The 24,824-nt window shown below is 48.9% G+C and overlaps 1 protein-coding gene across 4 annotated transcripts in view; it reads right to left on the bottom strand.

Moving 5' to 3' along the window:
• Positions 1 to 24,824, bottom strand: part of LOC144798454 (transmembrane protein 272-like) — a 138,147-nt gene that overhangs the window by 3,912 nt on the left and 109,411 nt on the right. For 3 of the 4 annotated variants that reach the window (XM_078669341.1, XM_078669340.1, XM_078669339.1), the window contains one exon: positions 24,136 to 24,324. In XM_078669341.1, the coding sequence (XP_078525467.1) occupies positions 24,136 to 24,324 (189 nt within the window). Of the gene's footprint in view, positions 1 to 18,893; positions 18,987 to 24,135; positions 24,325 to 24,824 lie in introns of those variants that run through there. The other variant, XM_078669342.1, reaches the window with a different exon arrangement.

Raw genomic sequence — 24,824 nt, 5'->3', positions numbered from 1 at the left:
GATGTTTTGGCTGTGCAAATCCCCAGAGGTAGGACTTGAAGGCTTCCCATACCACTCTGACTGGGGACTGATCCAGCATTAATCCAGATTTTATTTTATTTTTTTCTAACAAATTTGATTGTTTTCTATCTTTACTCAACATTTTCAATTCAGTTTATTAAAGTTTTGGTACTCCAATGAGGGCCACTTAAAAGAATACATACCAATTAATACATAAAGTGCAAAAAAAACATGTGACAGCGTAATAATGACAAATCACTCAGAATAATTTTCTCAACATATAACAATTTCAAGGAGTAAAGTTTGGAATTAGCAGCCAACAAAGGGGTAACAGGGCTTCCTGAAGTGTGCACATAACTATTAGAGAGCAACCGGATCATGTGCAAACTGACAATTAAAATAAAAAAATTAAATATGCAAAAACCTTTAAATGGTAGACAGACCAATGCAACATCCTTTCGAGAATAGGAGAGGATATTATGACTACACAGTGGGGCAACGGCTCTGGAATTACATCCCATTTGAAAAATATACAATTAAATTATGTACATAAATTCCTTGAAAAAGGTGAACAGTTTTGCTCCAGCCGTTTCATTTTTGGGACTAAAGAGAAAGTCGTATGACACTGTACAAAGCGACACTGAATGCCAACACTCCACTTTACGCCACTCCACAATACACAACTCGACTCTACGATACACTATGGCAAGGCACTATGACACTTTTCCACACTACAATGTATCCACTCCACTCAATAACATTCTACTCCACTGTACACTCCTCCACTACAACACGCTACTAAACTCCATTCTACAACACACAACTCCACGACATGCCACTGCAATGTACGCCACACCACTATAACATACTGGCTAGTCACTGTAAGAGAACTATAACTCACCCTCTACTATGCAGTGTGCTAAATGTTGTAATCTCAGATGTCATGAGCCTGGTGAATGCCATAGGTGATGTAATATGAAAGGGTCTAAGCAGTGCATGAGAAAGGAACAAGTAAAAGTACATTTACTATGGCTAGTGAGTTGTCAACACTGTGTTCGGAGGTGCACCAGTTAAATTAAGTTTTGTGGGGGGGTGCAAATTATAATTTAAAGTTATAACTTTAGAATTTCTGATGTTTGTGTAGTTTAGTTGGTTCTGTATATAAATAATGCATTACGTTTTCGTGACTAACTAGGACCTCCAGATCTAAACGCTGTGACTCATGCATTCTATTGATTCTTCATGTCTGTTCTGTGTTAACATAGATGGATTTTCTTCCGATTGCTTTTTGAGAAATTAGTGCGATCTGGAGGGTCTTTGACTATCCAAGTTTTTACATCCAGAATGACCTTTAGGTACCCAGGGTAGAGCATGGCATAAGGTATGTGCATGGACTGTAGTTTTGGACTACAATTAAAGTCTTACATGTCGTTTGAAAATATAATTTGAAGTGAGGGTAGAAAGACAACCTCCAGAGTAACAAATCTGGTTGCTCCTAGAGCACCCACAAGGTCACTTCCCTGTCTCTGCCTTTATTCAGATATTGTTTGTGTTAGCACCCACAGCAGAGGCATAGGCCCCAATGTGCAATGGGCCAGCTGTACTATAAAGATGGACCAAATGCTGTGGGACCTGTGGGTGGAACTCCCACTCGTGGACCTGTTGCCGCATCCTGCTGAGCAGGTCTGCTGTAGAATTGTCGACTCCCGGGAGATATTCTGCCAGAAGGTAGATGTGATGGTGAGGAGCCCAATGTTAAGCCGCCTGTGCTAATTGAGACAACTGTATTGAATGGGTGTTCCCCAGTTTCGGTACCCAATACATTGTTGTCATGTTTTCTTTTCTTTGTAGAACAAATTTCCCAATTACATTGGTGATGAAGGCTTTTAGTCCTACCTGAATAATTATAAGTTCAAGTACATTGTTTTGCAGCATTTGTTGGTGATCATTCCATGCACCCCCTCAATATGTGCTCCCCACACTTTCAGTGATGCATCAGTGGTAATTATCACTTGCGTAATTGGGTCCGAAAAGGTCTGCCCTAGAGAAGTTTCATGCTCCATCATTGCAAGGACCAATGGACAGAGGTTGAAATTCACACTATCCTCTACCCTGCCCTCCGCTTGTGACCACGGAGATGCCAGACACTTCTGTAGGGGATTATGGGAAGCCTGGCGTGTGGCACAATTGCTATACAGGATGTCATTATTTCCAAGAGGTGCATCACTATCCTGACAGACAGGCGATACTGTGGATGATAAAGAACCAGTTGGCTCTGGAGATTGAGCACCTGCTCGTCTGTAGGATATGCTTTAGCTATAATCTAATTTAGAGTCATTCCCAGATATGTTTCTATCTGGGTGAGGCTGTAAGTGGGACTGTTGCATTAATTGTGAAACCCAATTTGTGTAACAAGTTGATGCTCATTTGTGTATGCTGCAGGCATTTTTGTCTGCTTGAACTCTTGATCAGACAATTGTCAGGTATGGGAAGATACAAATGTTGTGTTTCCTTAGATCGGCTGCTGCAGCTGCCAGGCATGCCAGGTATTTGGTAAAGACTCTTAATGGTCATCCCAAAAGTCAAGACCTTTAATTGGTAGGGACATTCACTTACCACAAACCTGAGGTAACGGTGGCATGCTGGATGAATGGAGATGTGAAAGTAGGTGTCCGTCAAGTTGAGGGCCACCATGGAGAGATGTGGTCTCTCGGTGCTGCAAAATGGCCACACTTTAGGCAAGCTCTGCCGGCCTATCCAGAAATACAGCAGAATCCATCCAATAAGTGGTTCCTCTGGCCGCGGCATCGCGAGCGGGGTGCCCGGGTGCATTGGCGACACTGCAAGTGCAGTGGCTAACCTGCATTGGTGCCGTAACTGGTGCGTGCCAGAGTAAATCAGCAGACGGTGAGGGTGCATGCTGGTGCTGCAGCTATGATAGCCTTGTGGGAGCACACCGGCTGAGCAAGCATACCGGCGTGAACCGTGGGAGACCTGCTGTGGCTGGGAGCTCTCCTTGGGGCACTCTCTCTTGACACAGCAGCCCCTTTCCCATTGACCGACAGTGAGAGGCTTGGCCTGCGCTGTGGGGGTGCCGTGGGAGCAGAGCTGCTGGGGTGCTATGATCCCTTCTGTGCGCGGTGCGGACTGCGCTGGTCTGCCGGGCCTGGGTGCCCCCCCCCCCAATCGGGAGAAGGCATCGCTGTCTTGTCGGTGGCTCCTGTGGGGATACCGGGGCGGAGTTCACAGTGAGCTTGGGCGAGAATAATTTGCGGCCTTATTTTGCCATCACTAGTGCCTGCATCACCCCCCCCCGCTTTGGAGTTTGCCGCTCCCCAACACCCTCCCCTACCTTCTGGATTCACGAGCCTTAGTGCCTGTGAGGTGGCCCGGTGGACCATCTGGAGGAGGCCCCGATAGCTGTGCGGCCTACCTAACTATATGCACTGCTGCTGCTCCAGAGAACCCAGGGAGTCCGGCGGCAGGAGATTGTGCCTGAGCAGTGGGGGTGTGGCACGAGCGGCTTGGCGGATTACCCCGGCCCCTCCTGCATGAAGTGCCACTTGCGCTGGGATGCTGGACCTGGGCAGCCCCCCACCTTCTTGGAGAGGCCATCAGCATCCTACAACTAGAACCTGTAGTGACGCTGGGTGGAAGAGTGCACGGTGTGACTTGGGCCACACTACTCGCAGTGATCTGCAATCTCAGAACAGCGGACAACTCTGTGCTGGGCTGGGCCCTGATCCCCTTGGGAATCTCCATTAACTCATCTGGACAGTTACACGGCGCGCCAGCTCTCTTGCCCCCTCCCATGCGGATACAGCGACAGACACATTCCCCAAGACTTTCTCCCACAAAGATCCACGGGGACAAGTGCTCTTCGTCGCTGCTCCGATTCCAGGATGACGTACGGAATAGCTGATCCCAGATCACATACAACTATGGGCAAACAGGAGGGCCAGCAAAAGAAACTCTCCATTGAGAGAAAAAGCAGCGCCAGGCAAGTTTATCACGAGGTGGGGAAGGGTGCTGCCTCTCACCCCACAGACAACACCGAAGAACAGGACCTAGAATTAAAAGAAATTCTGCTGGAGGTAAAGTCAAGTCTGAAAAACAGACACCAAGCTAGATATACTGTCCTCCAGCCTTGACAAGGTGAAGAACCGAGTGGATGCCCACAATTCAAGACTCAACCACATGTAATCCTGCATCTCGGAATCAGAAGACAATATAGCAACCACCTCCGAACAACTCCTGTGCATGGACAAAGTCCTAGAACTCAAACAAAACAAAGAATATCTTGAAGCCCGGTTGAGGCGCAATAACATTCGAGTGGTGGGGGGGTGCCGGAGTCCACCGCAGTCTTAAGAATGGAGCACTTAGTGGATACCACATTATGGGACCCCTTTGGCACAGACTTGTCCCCGGTATTCATCACTAAAAGAGCCCAGTCGATGGTCCGCAGGCCCCCGCCAGGAGCCCCCCCCTGCTAGATTGTGGCACACCTGCTGCACTGAAAGAACCGCGACACGATCCTTAAGCTGGCCAGAGAATGGGGCCAAATCCAATATATCATTCTATCACGATTTTAACTCTGGCGGTGCAGGCGGCCCGCCGGGACTTCCAACTAACTAAACATCTATTGCAGCAGGCCAATATAAAATATGCCATGTTGTATCCAGCCAAGCTTGAAATTACTCGCAAATGGCAAAATGAACCATTTCAGATGCGAAACAAGCCTTCAAGTCTGCTAAGCAACAAGTCAAGGCTCTCAGTTTCCGGGAACTCACATAACGACCCCATCTGAGGTGCTACTGAGTGACAATGATTAGCTTTGAACTATTTATTTTCTTCTGTTCAATAATACAAGAGTTGTTATAGTGTTTAGAAGCACAGGCCGTGCTGGGTTACAAACCATTTGCCTTTTTAAATGTGCTGTTCTTCTCTAATGTATTGGAATGCAGTCAGAGCACTCCCCAAATGTTTTATCAGAGACAGTCTGCCTGTGTTTGTGGGCGTGCTGTTATGTGCTATGTGGCTGGAGGCCCTCCCATGACGGACGCCTGGCCACTCAGCCTTCACGGCGGGTCGTAAGCTCGGAGATTCCACTGCCCCTGGGGATAACTTCCAATTGACAATGTTTTGGGTGAGTGAACCATAACCTTATTGGGGGTTGGTGTGGGTAATTTTTTTTCTTCTTGGGGACAGTTAAACAAGTTTGGTTTAATGCATCTAAAAATTGTTGGCCTAATGGCATGCACATACACTATTATCGTACTAATGTGTAGGGCACTGCACATTCCACCACATACACAGCATGGCAACCACTTGGCGATCTCCCCCCAAGTGTAAGGATGACTAGGGCAGCGATGGTCAGACTCATCACATGGAACATAAGGGGCCTCAATGATGGCAGGAAAGTTCATCTAGTGCATGAGTACCTGAACAGGCACAAGATCGATATTTGCCTACTCCAAGACACTCACCTAATTAGCAACACTCTTCCCACCTTACTCACTAGGGACTGGGGTCTATCCTACTCATCAATATACTCTAATTACGCGAGAGGGATCTGTGTACTCATACATAGGGGCCAGGCTTGGACCACCACCCACTGCATTTGCGAAAGCGAAGGTCAATATGTCATATTAGTAGGCACATTGTACAATCACTCCATAACTCTTGCCACCATCTACGGACCAAATATAGACAATTCCAACTTCTTCGTCAGGGTTTGGCGCCTAACTGTCAGTGCTGGCCCGCCGACAGTTCTTTGGTGTGGCGATTATAATGACGCACTGGACGACATGATGGACAGAGCAGGTAGTTCCAGACGACCCCATCCCCAAGCGGTCTCGACACTCACCACGATAATCATGGACAACCACCTAACTGATCTCTGGCGCGATATCCACCATACCATGCATTAAAGCACATGCTTCTCATTGCTGCATGGGCATGGTCAAGGACTGACTACTGACTGGCAACCAGGAACATACTGGCCTGGCAGCCAACGGTCTCATTTACTGCACACTCTCCAAGATCATTCCATGGTGCAATTAGTTCTTCAGCCTCCCCACACCCTACCTAGCGCATTCTCAAGAAAACTACCACAGGGAGCTCTCAGGAACACGGTCTTCAGAGAGGAAATACGCACAACTATTCAAGAATACTTTGAACAAAACACAGGCTTAGTCGACTCTCAAGCCGTGCTTGTGGATACTTTCAAAGCGGTCATACGCGGCATGTGTATAGCCAAACAGCACAGCATCCTCAAATCCATATGTGGGACACTTTTGAAACTCGAAACCAACATTGCTACGCTTGAAGCCCATTTCTACTGCTCCAGCATCCCAGACACGCTGGCAAGCATACGCAACAAGATGTTGATGTATCAGGATGAGGCGCTGAGAGAAACACTTTTCATGGAGAAAGACCCAAGCCCGTAGATACGGTGAGGGTGATAGCCCTGTTAGAACTTTGGCCAGGCTGCTCCAGAGTCCACATGCTTCATCCTACATCTCCAAACTTCTCAACCCAGGGATTCAAACCTGCTCCTCCACCCCAGAGCTCCTACAAATCGTGGTTGACTTTTTTGCCCACCTCTACTCCACTTTGCAAAGGGCAGCTCCCTCTGACCTCCATTCCTACTTTGATGCCATCGAATTGGTATGGCTATCAGATGCACAGCAGGAGTTGTTAAACTGCAGAGGAGATAAAACAGGCAATCGCCAGCCGCCCCCCCCCCCAGATAGAGCTCCCGGGACACCCTTAATGTGGGCTGGCCCCTCCAATCCCCCATCGATGCGGGAGGCAGTAATTTTCACTCCTCAAGCCGGACAAGCCAGCTAACCAATGCGACTCATGTTGCCCCCTGTCTCATCAACATAGAAAACAAAATATTCGCTACAGTACTGTAAGGATCAGACCCGATCAACCCAGATTTATACTGGGCTGCTCCACGGCCCATAACTTAGGAACCATATTTGCAGTAATGCATCATCTGCATCCCAGTAACTCTGCAGTGGCTGCACAGTTCAGTGACACAAAAGCGTTGGAAAAGCTTTAGTGGGAATACCTCTTCCCATTGCTATCTCGACTAGGTCTCGGCGCCAACTTCATTGCACAGATACGCCTGCTCTAACTTCTGCTCACCACCCTAGCATGCCTCAATGGGTAAATATCACACCCTTTCGCGGTGACCATGGGCACGCAGCAATGGTGCCCACTCGCCCCCTTAATTTTCGCCATCGCAATAGAACCCCTAGCGGCCAAAATCAGTCAGCACCACACAAACCGGTGCATAGGCTTTACATCTCCTGGACTGGTCATATCCTTTCATGCTGACAACATTACCCTTTATGCTATTCACCCTGAGACTAATCTCTCCCCATTAATCTGTGAAGTCAAATGATTCAGAGGCTTGTCTGGTGTTCAAGTTAATTGGGCCAAATCTACGCTTCTTCCCTTAACGGATGCCACAGTTTAGTTCCCATAGACTACCAGCTACCAATGGGCCCATTAAATACCTGGGCACCCTGGTCAGCAGGAATGTTGAGGAACTATAGCAAGCTAACTTTAGCAGAGCCATAGCCTGGTTAGAGGACCATGTTCCTCTGTGGTCTGAGCTTTCATTGTCCATGGCAGGATGGATAGCCATTGCAAAGATGGTCGTGCAAACCAAATGTCTTTATTTGTGAATATTCCGATCCCAATTACAAAGGCCTTTTTAAACGTCTTTGCTCCAACCTCATCACGCTAGTCTGGGCAGGCAAACAGCCCTGCATTGAATTGGACCCGGCCTCGTGGCGTGGTCCTACCCCTCCCGCATGGCGGGCCCAGGACGACATCGGGCCTCCAGCAAGCCTCGGTCGCCCCCTTGGCACGACCCTACACGAACTACCAACGAGTGGCAAACCACGGCTCTCCCCCCTGGAACACGGCGTACCCTGCATGCCCCACCACTACCGGTCCGGCTAACACTCCGGACCACCCCTACAGGTCCGACTCCATCTTGGGCCCATCACGTCCCGAGCACGTGGCCTCGGCCCGACCCCGGCCAAGGCCCCAGCGAAGCCCCGACATCGAGGCACCAAGATCCACCCAGGTAGTAGAGTGGCCACTCAACGGATCCAAGAGGAGGGGAGTTTCGATGGCCCTCCAGCCGTCCCCGGACGCCTGGTATCGATCGCCCTCCGGCCTCCCTGGGCGCTGGCTCCACCCCCCTGCTGGGTGTATGTACACCATCATCCCGGCCCCTCTGACACCCAGGCGTGAGGGTCCGGACATCAAAGGACTCCCGTCCTATATCTGGGCCAGCCCCGGAGTAGGACCCCAGTTGTATCCTGGAGTCAAGAGCCCTGCTGACGCTGTCGCGGCTGACCCCGAGAAGAACTGATTACCCTGAAGCCTGAACCACCTTGGAGCCTGCTGGCGCTGCCACGGTCCATCTTCGCTGAACCATCTTTGGTGCCTGCTGGCGCTGCCGCGGTCCATCTTAGCTGAACCATCTTTGGAGCCTGCTGGCGCTGCCGTGGTCCACCTTCGCCGAAACCCCCTCGAGGCCTGCTGGCGCTGCCGCGGCCCCCTCTCCGTTGAAGACCACTAGACGAGGCCTGCTGGCGCCGCCGTGGCTCGACCTCTCAGAACCCCCCGGCTCGAGGATTGAGAGCTGTGCGCGGGGTATCCCTTCAGTCACCAGTACTGAGACTGTCCCGCTACCCTGTCCCTTATTTACGAGACTTTCCAGATCCCTCGATCTGCCTGTACATATCGCTGAAGACAAGCAACCTTTATTCTTGATAAAGCCTAAGAACTTATCCTCTTGTGTGGTGTCCATTTGTAGTGGTGTGGTTACTCTGCTGTACGATCCTAGGAGAGTACCCTCACCCCGGAGGCCTCTCGATAACGCTCGGCTACTTCTAGACGGAGGGGTGGACCTAGGGGTGGTCAGTCAGACATCTTCTGCCTCCCCCGGGATCGCCTTTCTAACATTGGTGGCACGCGGTGCGATCCGAGCCAACGCAAATCGTACAGAGAGTGACTCAACCACTACCGCCAGAAACACACCGCAACCATGACTACTTAAGAAACCAGACCGACCGCAGAGTTCCGAAAAGAAAAAATGGAAGAGTACAGTCATAAGGAATTAAAACAATTCTGCAAAGACCTGGGCATCGCTACCACTGGTCTAAGCACCAAAGAAGATTTCAAGTCGGCTCTACAAACATGGGTGGAGGCAGGAGCGACGGCTCCCCGGAGCGAAGATAACCCAGAGGCCGACACACTCCCAGCGGGGGAAAGACCCGCAAACCTAGACACGGGCCTCTCCCACGAAGACGCCCGAGAACGAGAGAGGAACCGGCTCCACGAGTTGGAGCTCGCCCGACTCCGGCTAGACGGAGAACTACAGCTAGCAGAAAAGAAGATAGCCCTTGAGCAACTACGGCTAGAAGGAGATCTGGAGGAAATACGAAGGCAGAGAGACCTCGAGGAGAAGAAACTCCCGTTCGAGCACGAACGTGGCCTTAAAGAACTCGAAATCAAAGCCAAAACGAGTGAGGCCAGCGCCTCCGGGGGCAAGACCTCGCCCCCACCTGTGGATACGAAGGTACACACCCCCAAGGATGTCGTCAAAGAGTATTATAAAAAGGACGACATCCAACAGTGGTTCAAAGCGTACGAAGTAGCCATGACCGCCCATCGAGTACCCCTCAAGGACTGGGCGCCGGCCTGTGGGGGAAGTTAGTCAATGAAGGGAGGGACGCCCTGCTAGAGCTTCCCGATGCCAAGATGACCTCCTACGAACATATGAAAACAGCCCTCCTCACTCGCTACGGACTCACCCCCGAAATGTACCGGCAGCGATTCCGAGACTGTAAGAAAATCCCCGGTACCATATGGGTGGAGTACGTAAACTTTTATAGCAGAGCCTTCGAAGGGTGGATTAAAGGCAGTCGGGTCACCACCTACCAGCAGTTGGTCGACCTCATTCTATGGGAACACCTCTCCAACAACTGCTTCATCGAACTCCGGCAACATCTCCTCGACAGCAAACTGACAGAGCCCCGAAAACTCGCTGTCGAGGCTGATAGATGGGTGAGCACCCGAGTCCCCCGGAGCCCGATGGGAGAGTATGGCCGGGATCTCCAGGGAACCACCGACCACGAGGCGCCGGAGGAGGCCAGAGCAGGGGCCGAGACGCCCCCACGGGGTCCTCCTCTACCTCCACTTAGCCAACCCTGGGCCGAAGGGGGGCCCCTCCAACCCGACCGGGACCCCACCAGAACGTTACCTGCCACAGATGCCAGCGGCAGGGTCACTATGCTAATGACTCCTCTGCCCGATGAACCAACGACCCAGCACCACCGGACCGCCAACCCGCCAGATCGCGGCCGCCGCCCTGGGGTAAGAAAGAGGCGAGGAAGAAGATGACGATCCCGAGCAGGCCGCGTTGGAGCCCGCCGCTATGTCTTTGGTGTGCCTGGGCGAAAGAGACATGATCCCCCGAGCCCCGATCCCAGGCAACACACAGAAGTACCGCCAGTGGGTCACCATTAATGGACACCGGGCCGAGGCCCTCCGTGATACTGGAGCCAGCGTAACGGCGGTCCGCTGCCATTTGGTAACACCTGAACATATCCTACCCAACGTCCTGTGCCCAGAACGGTCGGCGGACAACTCCGAGAGCTTGTGCCAGATGGCACGGATCCCCTTCGAATGGGGAGGGGTGTCGGGCATGCTGAAAGTAACTGTCCGGGATGATGCCCCTGTGGACTGCCTCCTCGGGAATGACCTGGAAAGTTCCCCCTGGGCCCACATCGAGCGGAGAGAGCATCTGGGGATGCTCGTCCTTCCCGAGTGGGCCTGTGCGACCACTCAATCCATGACCGCCCGGGCCTCCGCCCCGAACGAAGACCCCCCGCCTGAAGAACTGGAGTGGCCCGCACCTCCGCCGCCCACCGTCCCCGAGGACGCCGACCCTGAACCCGGGCCCCAGGGGCCCAACCCTGAAGACCTCACCGAGCTCGGCCACCTTCGAGAACTAGCTCAATGGCGCCAAGAAGGTGGCCCCACCCGCAAACAGTTCCGGCAGGAACAGAAAACATGTCCCTCCCTCGAGGGAATCCGACAACAAGCCGCCACTCAAGCCGCTGGAAACCCCTCGGGGTCCCACTGGGTCTATTGGGACCACAACCTCCTCTACAGCGAGCAGAAGATTGCCGAACTGGGAGCCAGCCGGGTACTGGTAGTCCCCCTCCGATTCAGAGACTTCCTCTTGAACCTGGCACACGACGTGCCCCTCGCCGGGCACCTGGGGCAGGACAAAACCTACAGCTGCCTGGTGACCCATTTTTACTGGCCGAAAATGCGCAACGATGTAAGCAACCACTGCAGAACCTGTCCGACCTGTCAAGCCAGCGGGAAGAGCGGGGGGAAAGTCAAGGCCCCGCTCCAACCTTTTCCCGTGGTAACCACCCCCTTCGAGCGAGTGGGGATCGACATAGTGGGGCCCTTGGACCCCCGCACCTCTCAGGGACACCGCTTCATCCTCGTTCTGGTGGACCATGCCACCCGCTATCCAGAAGCGATCCCCCTCCGAACCATCACGGCCCCCGTGGTGGGCCGAGCGCTAATGGGGATCTTCTCCAGAGTCGGCTTCCCCCGAGAAGTCGTGAGTGATCGGGGCACAAACTTTATATCTAAATATATGCGGTCCCTGTGGCAACAGTGCGGGGTCACATAAATTCACCACCCCGTATCACCCCCAAGGAAATGGACTTGTAGAGCGGTTTAACCGAACACTGACGGGGATGATCAAGGGCTTAGAAGAGCCGCTACGACGCAGATGGGACGTCCTGCTGCCCTGCCTCCTGTTTGCCTATCGGGAGGTGCGCCAGAAGTCCCTGGGGTTCAGCCCCTTCGAACTGTTGTATGGGCATCCTGTCCGAGGTCCCCTCAGCCTGGTCAAGAAGGCTGGCAGGCGGCTGTCCGAGACGCTCCACCGGATGTCTACCGGTACCTCCTGACCCTCCGCAACCAGACTCGGAAGTTCCGGGAACTTGCCGAGGCCAACCTTGAGGCCAGTCAGGAGATGAAACGCTGGTATGACCAGAACGCCTCGTCCATTGAGTTAGAGCCTGGCCAGCAGGTCTGGGTCATGTCCCCGGTCGAACCTTGCGCCCTCCAGGACCAATGGACGGGGCCCTTCAAAGTGGTGGAGCGCAAGAGCCCCGTCACTTACTTGGTGGACATGGAGTCCCCCCGGAACCCCCTCCGGGTTCTACACGCCAACCGGCTCAAGCCTCACTTTGCCCGCACGGAGCTGAGCCTGCTGCTAGCTACAGATGACGGGGCTGAAGACGACTCCGAGCCCCTACCAGACCTCCTGAGTACCACTGAGAGGGACGGCTCCGCCGGAGGGGTCATGCTCTCCTCTACCCTGACCCCAGAACAGCACCACGACTGCCGGAAACCGCTGGGGCAATTTGCAGACCTATTTTCCCTCACTCCCGAGGTCACCCAGTGCTGTGTCCACGATGTCGACACCGGGGACAGCCCGCCTGTACGACAACGGGCTTTGAGTTCCCAACCGAGTTCGGGCTTGCATTCAGTCCGAAGTTGCACAGATGCTAGCTCTGGGGGTAGTCGAACCCTCAAACAGTCCCTGGGCCAGTCCCGTTGTCCTGGTCCCCAGAGCCACCGCCCCCGGCGCCCCCCGGAGCTCCGGTTCTGTGTCGACTACCGGGGGCTGAATGCTGTCACCAGGACCGACAACCATCCCATCCCCCGGGTGGATGAACTGATCGATCGCCTGGGGGCCGCTAAGTATCTCAGCACCTTCGACCTCACGGCCGGGTATTGGCAGATCGGCCTCACCCCTGGTGCACAAGAGCGATCTGCCTTCTCGACCCCCGACGGCCACTTCCACTTCAAAGTGATTCCCTATGGCATGAAGAACGCCCCGGCCACCTTCCAGAGACTAGTGAATAGAGTACTGGCGGGGCTAGAAGAGTTCAGTGCCGCATATCTGGACGATATTGCGGTATACAGCCTCCACTGGGACGAGCACCTAACACACCTCTGGGAGGTCCTGACGGCCCTCCGACGGGCTGGACTGACAATAAAAGCCAGCAAGTGCCAGATAGGCCAAGGGTCTGTGACCTATCTGGGGCACCAAGTAGGGAGCGGCCAGGTGGCTCCCCTCCAACCAAAGATTGACGCCATCGTGGCCTGGGAGCCCCCGGTCACCCAGACCGCAGTCCGAGCCTTCCTAGGGCTCACTGGGTATTATCGTCGATTCATAAAAGACTATGGGATGGAGTTGCCACTCAACGGATCCAAGAGGAGGGGAGTTTCGATGGCCCTCCAGCCGTCCCCGGACGCCTGGTATCGATCGCCCTCCGGCCTCCCTGGGTGCTGGCTCCACCCCCCTGCTGGGTGTCTGGACATCATCATCCCGGCCCCTCTGACCCCCAGGCGCGAGGGTCCGGACATCAAAGGACTCCCGTCCTATATCTGGGCCAGCCCCGGAGTAGGACTCCAGTTGTATCCTGGAGTCAAGATTCCTGCTGACCCTGTCGCGGCTGACCCAGAGAAGAACTCATTACCCTGAAGCCTGAACCACCTTGGAGCCTGCTGGCGCTGCAGCGGTCCATCTTAGCTGAACCATCTTTGGAGCCTGCTGGCGCTGCCGCGGTCCATCTTAGCTGAACCATCTTTGGAGCCTGCTGGCGCTGCCGCGGTCCACCTTCGCCGAAAACCCCTCGAGGCCTGCTGCTGCTGCCGCGGCCCCCTCTCCGTTGAAGACCACCTGACGAGGCCTGCTGGCGCTGCCGCGGCTCGACCTCCTGGAACCCCCCGGCTCGAGGATTGAGAGCTGTGCGCGGGGTATCCCTTCCGTCACCAGTACCGAGACTGTCCCGCTACCCTGTCCCTTATTTACGAGACTTTCCAGATCCCTCGATCTGCCTGTACATATCGCTGAAGACAAGCAACCTTTATTCTTGATAAAGCCTAAGAACTTATCCTCTTGTGTGGTGTCCATTTGTAGTGGTGTGGTTACTCTGCTGTACGATCCTAGGAGAGTACCCTCACCCCGGAGGCGTCTCGATAACGCTCGGCTACTTCTAGACGGAGGGGTGGACCTAGGGGTGGTCAGTCAGACATCTTCTGCCTCCCCCGGGATCACCTTTCTAACACATTGCATACGAACTTCTAACACTGCCACAATCACAGGGAGGGCTGGGTGCACCAGATCTGCAGCTATATGCGCTATGTGCCCAGGCACATTTCTTACACTACTGCACTCACCCCACACCTTTTCAACCACACATCACGCTCAAGACAGACAAGATCTCCCTGTGGCCATTATATACAGCGCTATTTCTTCCTTATAAACTGCCAGGCTCAGAGATCGACACTCCGCAATGTATGCGTTGGGCATGGATCAGGATGGCAAGATGCACAGGCACCACTCAACTGTATGCTCCATCCGTTCCAGTGGCAAAACACCCTGTTACCTCCTTTACATGATAAAGGCGCAATCAGCCGTGCCAGCAAGCAAAATATTCATACCTTTGCGTATCTCTATCCTGATGGCAAATTCCTTGCCCCTCCAACCTCAACAACCAACACCGGCGCGCCCTTGGGCGTCCTTTGGCATTACCAATTGCGTGTAACATGACGGGCTCTTCACAACACCTTCCCAGCTCCCCCAATGACACTCACAACGTTAGCCGACATAAACAACACCCTCGCCCCGGAAACTGATAACATTACTATATAACCACATGCAGCGCACCACACCAGCCTGAGAGGCCTGGGCGAAAAGACCTCACCCTTCTCCTAACCGATACCCAGTGGGCCTTCTACTGCGGCCAGCCTGAGAGGCTTTCTCCCAACTACAGACTACGACTTATCCTTTTCAAATATTTGCACAATCCATACCGAACCCCTATACAAATACACCTGATGGGGCTATCCCAGGATCCCGCGGCCCACGCTGCCATTCACTTCAGGGGGACTTCATTCACTTGGCCTGGCACTGTCCTGCAATTGCTGCTTACTGGGTGGAGATCTTCTGCACAATATGGAGAGTCACAAACATACCGGTATCCCCACCCCCACTGTTGGGGCTATTGGACCTTGTAAGGGATATGCCCAGTGATTCCTGTAAATTGCTTGCTTTGATGCTCCTTACCGCAAAGCAAAGAATAGCAATGAAATGGGGACACGCATGGGCACCACAAGCCCAAGACTGGCTCACAGACGTTACATACTGCCACAAACAATTATCCAACTACTAGGACCTGATGCTGCCGGGGGACCGCCTCGGAGACAACTGGGAACCCTTTACCACCTATCTTCGGCAAACTGACATCTTACCCAAGGCCCGAAACAGTAATCATAAGTCCTCCCAAGCACTTGAGTGTTGCGAATCACTCACCTGGGGGTTCCACAACACTAACGAAATCAGGTGCTTGCATTGTACTACTGCGCCAGGGGGTTTGGGGAGGACACCCTTTCTGCATCCTAGAGTTTTACAGAATTTGTGCTATGTGTCTAGCTGTACACCAGAAGTATGTGCAATGCCCACCATGTAATTTTCTCTTTCCAATTTAAAAGCTCATGTCTGTAACATGCCAACTGTTTATAAATAAAAAACATAAAAATAAAAACTTGAGTACCACCATGATGTCGCGTTTTTGAAGCAGACGGATTACATCCTGTAATGTTACCATATGGAAGCGTTCCGATAACGTGTATGGATTGAAAAGGCAAAGATGCAGCATTGATCTCAGCGTTCCATCCTTCTTGTATTCCCTATACTTCTTGATACCCATGCCTCTTCCAAGGTGTTCTTTGGAACTGGCTCTATGGCATCTTTGGACAGCAGAGCTTTGAACACCTCCTTGTTAAGGTGAAGGTGTTGATGGTCTGTGTGTGTGGAGGCATGTTTGGGGCTGTGGTACGAGGTCTAAACATCATCCATGTTAAATGATGAACAGCACCCATTAATCAGATGTTATTTCATGCCAAAGGTGGTGGAACTGCTGCGGTCTTCCCCAAACAGGTGAGTAATTGGGGGGGGGGGTAGTTTAGGAGAGTCATTGTTTAGAAGTAGAGGCTCCCTTTCCAGGAGTACCTTTACATCTTTGATTGTCCCTCTTATATACTCCTCTGTAGTAACCCCAAGCATTTTACAAGTGGTATACCAGTTGTTGTTTCTGGTAGGACTGGATGTCCGTGGTGGTGGTCTTGACTGCCCCACTGTTCTGAACCCTATGAAAGAACGGCTGCTTACGTGTTGTGTTCTGCAACGCTCCCATGGATTTTGCAGTTTGTGTCTTTTTTATTTATTCTAATGGAGTATCCATCTTTGGGCCAAATGGTTTTTTCCAACAAAAGGAATGTTTAAGAGGTTTTGCTGAACTTCAGCTTTAAATCAGGATATGCGCAGCCAAGCATGTCTGTGTAGTACAATTGAAGGATTCATCACTTGTGCTACAGTATCCGCACTGTCCAGGGCACACAAAGTAGCTGCCTAGGAGATTTGTTTGCCCTCTGAAACCAGTTGCCCTGCTCTTTGTTTATATTTATCTAGTACATGTTGTACCAGAGTCTCTATGTCATCCCGGGTAGCTCTATAATGCCACAAGAGTAGGTCCACTGAATTGGTTATGCACCAATGACTGGCATGTCCTATATGCTTACTCCTCTTACCCGGAGGGGGAGTGTCACCTGTACTTTGGGAAGCAGCTTTTTTCCTAGCTGTTGTAAACACTAGGAAAGCCACCGTGGGGTGTCCCCTAATGTTACACGGATCATTTAGAGAAGTTTTGTACTTGCACTTAATACAAGGTGTTGGTATCCTAGACTTAACTGGGTCTATAAATATCTCTGTAGACACTAAGCATTAACCCTATCATAGGAAGACATTGACCTGAGCACTCAGTTTTGGAGAGAGTCTCCGCTAAAAAGTCACCTTCCTCTTCTGTGGAGTGCATCTGAATTTTGTGTAGTCAGCTGTGTGCGGTAGAACTCTATGATGGGAAGTAGTGGTGCCTGGTGGTGATGTCGGGTTCAGCACATCAATGTCACGGTCTGGTGGACTTACATTAAATGCGTTCCAAGGATCTGTACTATCTGGGGCCACTCTCTGAAAGTCATGGTCATGAGTAGGGCTCCCGGTGTCTATGTCACCTGAGTGCATGGAAACTGGTGACATGGATGGAGATGAAATATCCAGTGGCGTAGAGCTGGTTGCTTTGTGTTCAGTAGTCTTTTTCTTTTTAGGGGGCTGAAGCATATCCTGCCCTGCTCTTTTATGACTTGGTTTTTCTAAAAAAATGGTCCATGTCTTTTACTATTCATTAGTCTTTGAAGGTTCTCAAAGCTATTGCCCTCTGCATCATCGCAGCCTGTGCTATGGACTTTCCTCAAGTCTCTTTTTATCCAACACTCCGGTGGAGCCGAAGACATTGTTGTTGGTGTCTTTGGTGCAGAAGGGTTTTTTAGGCGTAGAAGCTGATGATGCAAGTGGAGTCGAAGTTGTATGTCTACTTCACTCAGACGACTTTGTCAGCACTGAATTGGTATGCAGCACCAATGGTTTGTTCGGCGTTGAAGACTGTGCAGGTGTCAATTGCTTTGTGGGCACTGCATATTGCTTTGGTTTCAAGGGCTGCATGTCTCCTCCTTTGTCCTGTAGGCCCTGAGCCCAATTAGGATTGATGCACCGGTCCGGTCAACTCCGATGAGCGCTCTCATGTAGACCAGAACCAGAAGGCCGTGGCGTACAAAGGCGGTGATGCATGGGTGTACTTTCATGGTATTAGCATGGGTCTGGTGACACTGGGTACTCACGGCCCTTGGAGGAGTCTTCATTCTGGCCTGGATCTCGTAGTTGTGGGCTGGTCTAGTAGTTCCAGAGGTGGTGGCGAGGCTTCATCCTGTCCTTCCTCTTCACATTGTTTGGAGTTCTCAGAAGTGAAATAATGTGGACTGCACAAGAGGACACCCCTTTCGGCACCATCCTCCTCTTCTTCTTTGCCAGCCCCAATGGTTCTTCCTCTGCGGCGAATTCTGCCTCGGTCGCCATTTCCCTGGTGAGAGATAGAGGTCTATTGTGTCAAGAGTGAAGCGTTTTCTTGTTCTTGAACAGGTCGAAGGCTGCGCAATCCTTTATGTTATGTTCCATTCCTGCAACAGACAAAGGTTACAGATGTCGTGCTGATCAGAGTAAGTGTACTTTGACCCACACTATGGGCATTTTCAAAAAAAGTGTGTATTGTTTACTTTTCATTACCCGGAGCCAAGCTGTCTTGGACAGCTGGGTTGGAGAGCAGGAATAAGCCTATTGTATCCTTTGGGGCGCAGAGCCAGCCCACTCTCGCGAATCAAGAAGATTTACTCATACTGCTTAACATGAGAACAGTGTCGTGATTGGATGAGAGTGTTGGCTGTACGGCGGGTGAGAGGTTGGGTACGCAAGCAAGATTCACAGGATCACTTTAAAAATTGTGTTTGGAGGGTGAGGTGGAGATGTGCAGGGCAGCCATATGTAGCAAATCTGCCCACTCCTAAGCCATGTAAATAATGTTTTCTAGGTATGGATCTGCTACTTCCGTAGATAGCTGCAGCAGTACTGTGACACTGGAGTCAAATTGAACGTGGAAGTGGTGGAGGTGAATGGATACCAGACTCTTTGCCCGAATAATCTGTTGGGAATTGTGGTTTGCTTCTGCTCGTCACAGCTACTCAGAGAAGCCTTTACACAAACTATAAGCGCTCACTTGTCTTAGCCTTCAAATTGATCTATTTTATTACTAACCTGGAGATATGTGGAAGCATGTGAATATCTGTCTCATCCAATAGGACTATTGTGCAAGGGTCGAAGATACTTTCTTCAACTCTCCCAGGCCTCTCTAGTCGACTTCGTAATATTGGCCTGTTTCATAGTATTTCTTTTCCACTTGAAGAAACTACTCAAAATAAGGAAATAAAAACAGGTTTATTCAAAATCACTCATTAGGTAATGCTTGAGAACCCTCCAGCCTCTCAAAAGGTTATTGTCCTCAGGATCCTGAATTTAAATTAAGTCCCAATTTATGACGAATGAAAACTCATAACTCTGGCTTTGGCCAAATGCTGTAGTGCATCACAAACAATCTGAGGCTCTATCTAACAATGATCCAATGTGTTCATTCCCAGCTATAAATGAAAATATTTTCATTGCTGAATATTGTGCACTTCAAATGTCACCATACAGGATACCCATGAATTAACCCTTGCTGACTGGCATATTTAATAAACAAAATCACATATGCTCAGCCGAAGACAACATTGATCTTTTAAGTGCCTTCGCTGTGTAATAGTCACACTAAGCAATAGATACAAAGAAACAGATTGGGAATGCAGCTAGATAAGCGTAAAATTAACGGAGGACACCCTGCCAGCCCTTAAATAGTCCTACTGACCAAGATGATTGAGAGCTAGATAGATACACCCACTGCTAGGCGCATTGCCTAGTTAGTAGTAAAGTCTCCACGTCTCCTATCCGACTATTCTTAAACGGGTGGTGGAAGTATTCTCTGGATTCATCAGCCCAGAACCTGTGCAAAAACACCTCTATGTGCAAGTGTGGGTGCAGTGGCTCTCAAAAGAAGCCCAGCCTGGCAAAATTGCAGTGCTGCACTAACCAGTCAGGGTAAATGTAGTTTTCTTAACAAGTTATGTGGGGCAAATGTTATTTAATCAGGTGCTTTTCTTCAAACACTTACATCACTACTCATTTAATCACCTTGGTCGAGGTAGAATTCAATACTCAAGCTTGGTGTGGGCTCGGGTCTTTACAAAGATCATGAATGCACCACCTTGCCACTCCACACCCACACTAAGAGCTGCTGAGCCCACATTGATGCCCTATTGAGGGATCCAAGAAGCCTGATATTACCTCTTCTACCATTACCTTAAAACTATTAATTGTCTTCCATTACCGCTCAGCTCTATTTTTCCTCATTCGGATGCTTACCTTGCCTAATCTTGGACTCCAAGCTATCGAAGAATGCCCCAAGTGGACAAACTAGCAAGATCAAGCTTTGTCACTATTAAAACGCTGCGATTAATTTTCCCTCATTTGGGATTTCCACACAAGGTTCCATCTCCCTGGTTCTGTCCAAATTCGATTACACCAATAGCCTCTACCACGGATCACCTTTAACGACCATGAACAGACTACAACGGATTCAGAACTCGGCTGCCAGACTGCTCTTGCATATCAAACCGCCAGACCAAATCTCACACGCCTTGAAAGCCCTGCATTGGTTACCGGAAGCCAGAAGATCCACATTCAAGCTGCTTTGTGTTACCCACACAGCATTACATGGAATGGGACAGTTATTCATCAGGAATAAAATCACCAAACACATTCAACAAAGGAACAAACGTATCTAAGGGGCACCTCTCTTCATAATCCCAAGATACAAGAAAAAAAACATAGGTGGCACATCCTGCTCTGCTCAATCAGCCAAACTATGGAACTCTTTACCACCAACAGAAGATCCACGGACGGCCACCTTATCTTCAGAAAACTACTCAAGAGTTGGCTCTCCCCCACATAAGCACCATACGCAAACAGAAATTTACAGCATATCCCTCTGTATATAAGCATTATTTTCACTATAGATATGTACCGATCTTTGTGTATTACTTTGTATAAACATGCAGAATAATTATGTTTAAACAAAAAAATAATTAAGTACAATAGCACTTGAAAACCGGAGTTTATCTGGTGCATCTTTGGGCTACATGTACTTGCTTCAATTGTACATCTATGTACCTTCCATGTACTTGGATCTGTGGGTTTGTTACTTTTCTCCTGAAAAAGCATATCCAATGCACTACCCTATTTCTCATCCTGTACCTCTATCAAGATCTTTAATCTACATATACGTACCTCCTTTTTGCATCTATATCCTTTCAATGTTCTTATGGATCTATATTTCTCACTTTCTTCAAATTTAGCATTTCCAATGCACTATCTTATTTCTCAGCCTATACTTTTCTCAATATACCTTTGCGCCCAACTTTGACTCATCTCAGTCATCTTTCAACTACTCTTTCCAAAGCACTACCCCATTTCTAACCCAATACATCAATATATCCTCTACATTCACTCATTTATCCCAAACTCATACCACTACTATGATCCCCAAAATAATCCTTTCTAGACTCTCCCCTACTATACCCCGCCTTGCATCATCTGACACCTCTTTTACTATACCGATCTCCCAAAACAAACCTTTCTAAACTCTTCCCTCTGATTCTTCCCCTCTACAGCCCCTTTTTACTCATCCAAAAGCCTCCTCCTCCTGCTATGACCTCCCAAAAAATATAAATATATATCTCTAAATCCTACACTCTTCTATCCCTCCACTATCCTTTTCAATCAAAATAACAGACTAACATGTTCACTTCTCAAATTTCATATTCCACTATACTAGTTCACCACTAATCCTTTATGGGTTCCAGAGTAGCGCGCTACTCGCCAATAAAGTGCTCCAACACCCATTAGGGTTACAAGTGCTATATAAATGCAAACCTTTCCCTTTTCAACCCCTCCCCTACCCTTCTCAATCCAAATAACTGACTAACATATCCACCACTCAAATTACTTTCATATTTCGCTATACTAATTCAACACTAATCCTTATGGGTTCAAGAGTAGCGTGCTACTTGCCCAAAAAAGCGCTTCAAAACCCAATTAGGGGTAGCAAGCACTATATAAATACAAACCTCTTTCCCTCTTCTATCCCGCCGCTTACTCTTCTCTATCCAAATAACTGAATAACATATCCACCACTCAAATGACTTCATATTTCACTACACTAATTTTCAACACTAATCCTTTATGGGTTCCATAGTAGCATGCAACTCACCAGAAAAGCACTTCAACACCAATCAGGGATAACAGGTGCTGTATGAATGCAAAACTTTCTTCCCCTTCTATCCCTCTGCTATACTTCTCACTCCAAATAACGTACTAATATCCACCACTCAAATTACTTTCATATTTCACTATACTAATTCACCACTAATCCTTTATGGGTTTCCGGAGTAGCGTGCTACTCGTCAAAAAAAGTGCTTCAACACCCCATCAGGGGTAACAAGCGCTATATAAATATAAACCTTTTTTCCTCTTCTATCCTTCCGAATCCAAATAACTGCAAACCTTTTTCCTTTTTTAACTCCTCCCCAACCCTTCTCAATCCAAATAACTGACTAACCTCTCCACCACTTAAAGTACTTTTATATTTCACCATACTAATTCAATACTAATTCCTTTATGGGTCCCGGAGTAATGTGCTACTCGCCGAAAAAGCGCCTCAGCGTTTCGTCTGGGGTAGTAAGCGCTATATAAATGCAATTACAATACAATTACCCTAAAATTAATTATTATTAATGGTCTTCCATTACCTCTCATCTCTATTTTTCCTCATTTGGATGTTTACCTGGACTTTAATGCCTAATCATAGAGCTTACAAATAAAAATATACATTTTTTTCACTATATTTATAAACTGTGATAAATATCTAGTTTAAAATTATACTTTTTTAAAATACAATGATTGAGCTTCATTCATTTTTTGTGCCTAAACATTGCACTAAGACTTAGAAATTAAAATCTATAATTATTTTTTATATTGATAGCTCCAATTTAGCAACTTTTACTATAGCCCTTAAAACAAGCGCTAACCAATGATAAATATATAATAGACGTAAAGTAATTTAATTTTTTAAAATAAAATATGGTGCCCTTACCATAGCACTAATATTACCCCTGACTGGTAAATGAATGTACAATAACTTTAATGTGAGTTTTAAAACTAACCCCAACCAATAGTTATGTGATTAGATTAATTTATATTTATGGCTGTATTTCTGAAAATCACTAAATATTTTGGAAATGAAATAGGCAATAAGCTGGTCACAAGTAGTTTCACTATGTTCACTGAGCCATGTGGCACGCAAGCACGTAAATAACAAAATAACAACGGTTTACTTAATGTGAACAAGGCTGATACCAACCGAATGGCGTATTTGGAGACACTGCAATAAATTGAAATACTGCAGACCTTGGGTTCTCGTGTCTGGTTCTTGAATACTGTGACTGGATCCTTTACATAATTTACATTTATATGTAATTGCATTTAATTAAACTAAAATAAATGCATGTTAAGGAAAATGCTACTTACACAGTATGCTTCTGTTCTTGGCATATAGAGCTGCAGAGCCATATGCTTTAGCATAGATCGCCATCTAGTGTTGGGTCTGCATGTTTGCACTTTGGATCCAAAACTAGGGGCTTCCATGGCATTCTTAGGGAATATACCCTTAGATGACAACTGCAAAGCTGCAACATGGTCTATATCTCACACATTTACAAATCACTATTATGTAGATGTGTTAGCAAAACAACAAGCTAGTGTGGGCAGGCAGTTTTAAGAACACTATTTCAAACCACTGCAACAGCTACAGGTTAACCACCGCATGGGGGATAATTGCTGTATAGTCTATGCTAAAGCATATGATCTGCAGCTCATATGCCTCGAACGGAAAATGCTACTTACCCAGAATGCTTCTGTTCTTGGCATATAGAGCTGTAGAGCCATATGCCCCCACCAGCCTCCCCGACCTTTATCTGTTGCAGTATTATCTTACTTAGATACACTATACATGGAGATCCCTTTACTACTTTTACCTACTCCATCATCACCCTTACGGCAAAACAATGTGGGGGTGGAGTCGATGGCCATGCGCACTATCACCAAAAGGAGGAGTTCCCTACCTTGTGACTGGAAAGACTTCTTCAAACAAAAATAAAAGTGCAAACATCTGGACCCAAAACTAGATGGCGATCTATCCTAATGCATATGATCTACAGATCATATGCCTCGAACATATATTTTTTAAATACTATGTAGACGCAAATGGGGTAATTGTATGGTAGAAGTATTTTTTATTGAGGTAATGGTCAGTAGTAGCAATGTTTAAATGTGGAGCTGTGATGATACTCTACATGTGAACCTCTATGAAGCTGAAACCTGTGTCCCACCCAGTGATTAATGCTGACCTGCAATGAAAAACGCCAGCTGGAAGAGGCCGAAGATCAAATGGAAGGCATTGATCAGATCGGAGGACACTTCTCGGTTTCTGCAGGGCAAGATGCTTGGAATGAGAAGCAGGAGGCCGGAGACACCGGAAATGATCAGGTAGTAGGGGATGAGGTACTGTGCGGGGCAGTCGTGGAAGTACACCGACCCTGTGGGAGCAAGAAGAGAGCATCATCAGAGAAGTATTAGTGCACCTTCCATCCCAAGCCTCCTTTCATTTCGCCTTCTTTCAGTGAGAGGAAGGAGGCGAGCATCTGTGCTCTAAAATGTATTAAAGTGGCCACGTTGGGTTTTCATTCAATGTGTAAACTGGTTTTAAATCCACTATGTACAGGCAGATCAGTGTAAACAGCAAAGTGGCAGCAATGCTTCTCTATATTGCACATGTTAAACAGAGGGGTAGTTTGAGGGGATAAGCACATAATGGTAATTTGTGGTTGCTCAACTTCTTTCATTGTAATCCCAAGTGCCCACCTGTTTCTTTGTGGTTAGTTTTTGGAGACAAGAATTTCAGTTTGCCCGTACTCCCAAAATTGTTCTGGGGTACGACTTAGAAAGGTGCTTCAGAGATGCTTCCTCATAAACAACCATGACTGCAGCTACTACTAGTAGTGCAATATTGTACCGTAACAAGCAACACGTCAGATAC

Source organism: Lissotriton helveticus, chromosome 12, assembly GCF_964261635.1.
Source record: "Lissotriton helveticus chromosome 12, aLisHel1.1, whole genome shotgun sequence".
In the NCBI taxonomy this organism is placed as follows: domain Eukaryota; kingdom Metazoa; phylum Chordata; class Amphibia; order Caudata; family Salamandridae; genus Lissotriton; species Lissotriton helveticus.
This window is presented reverse-complemented; position numbering and strand designations above follow the sequence as displayed.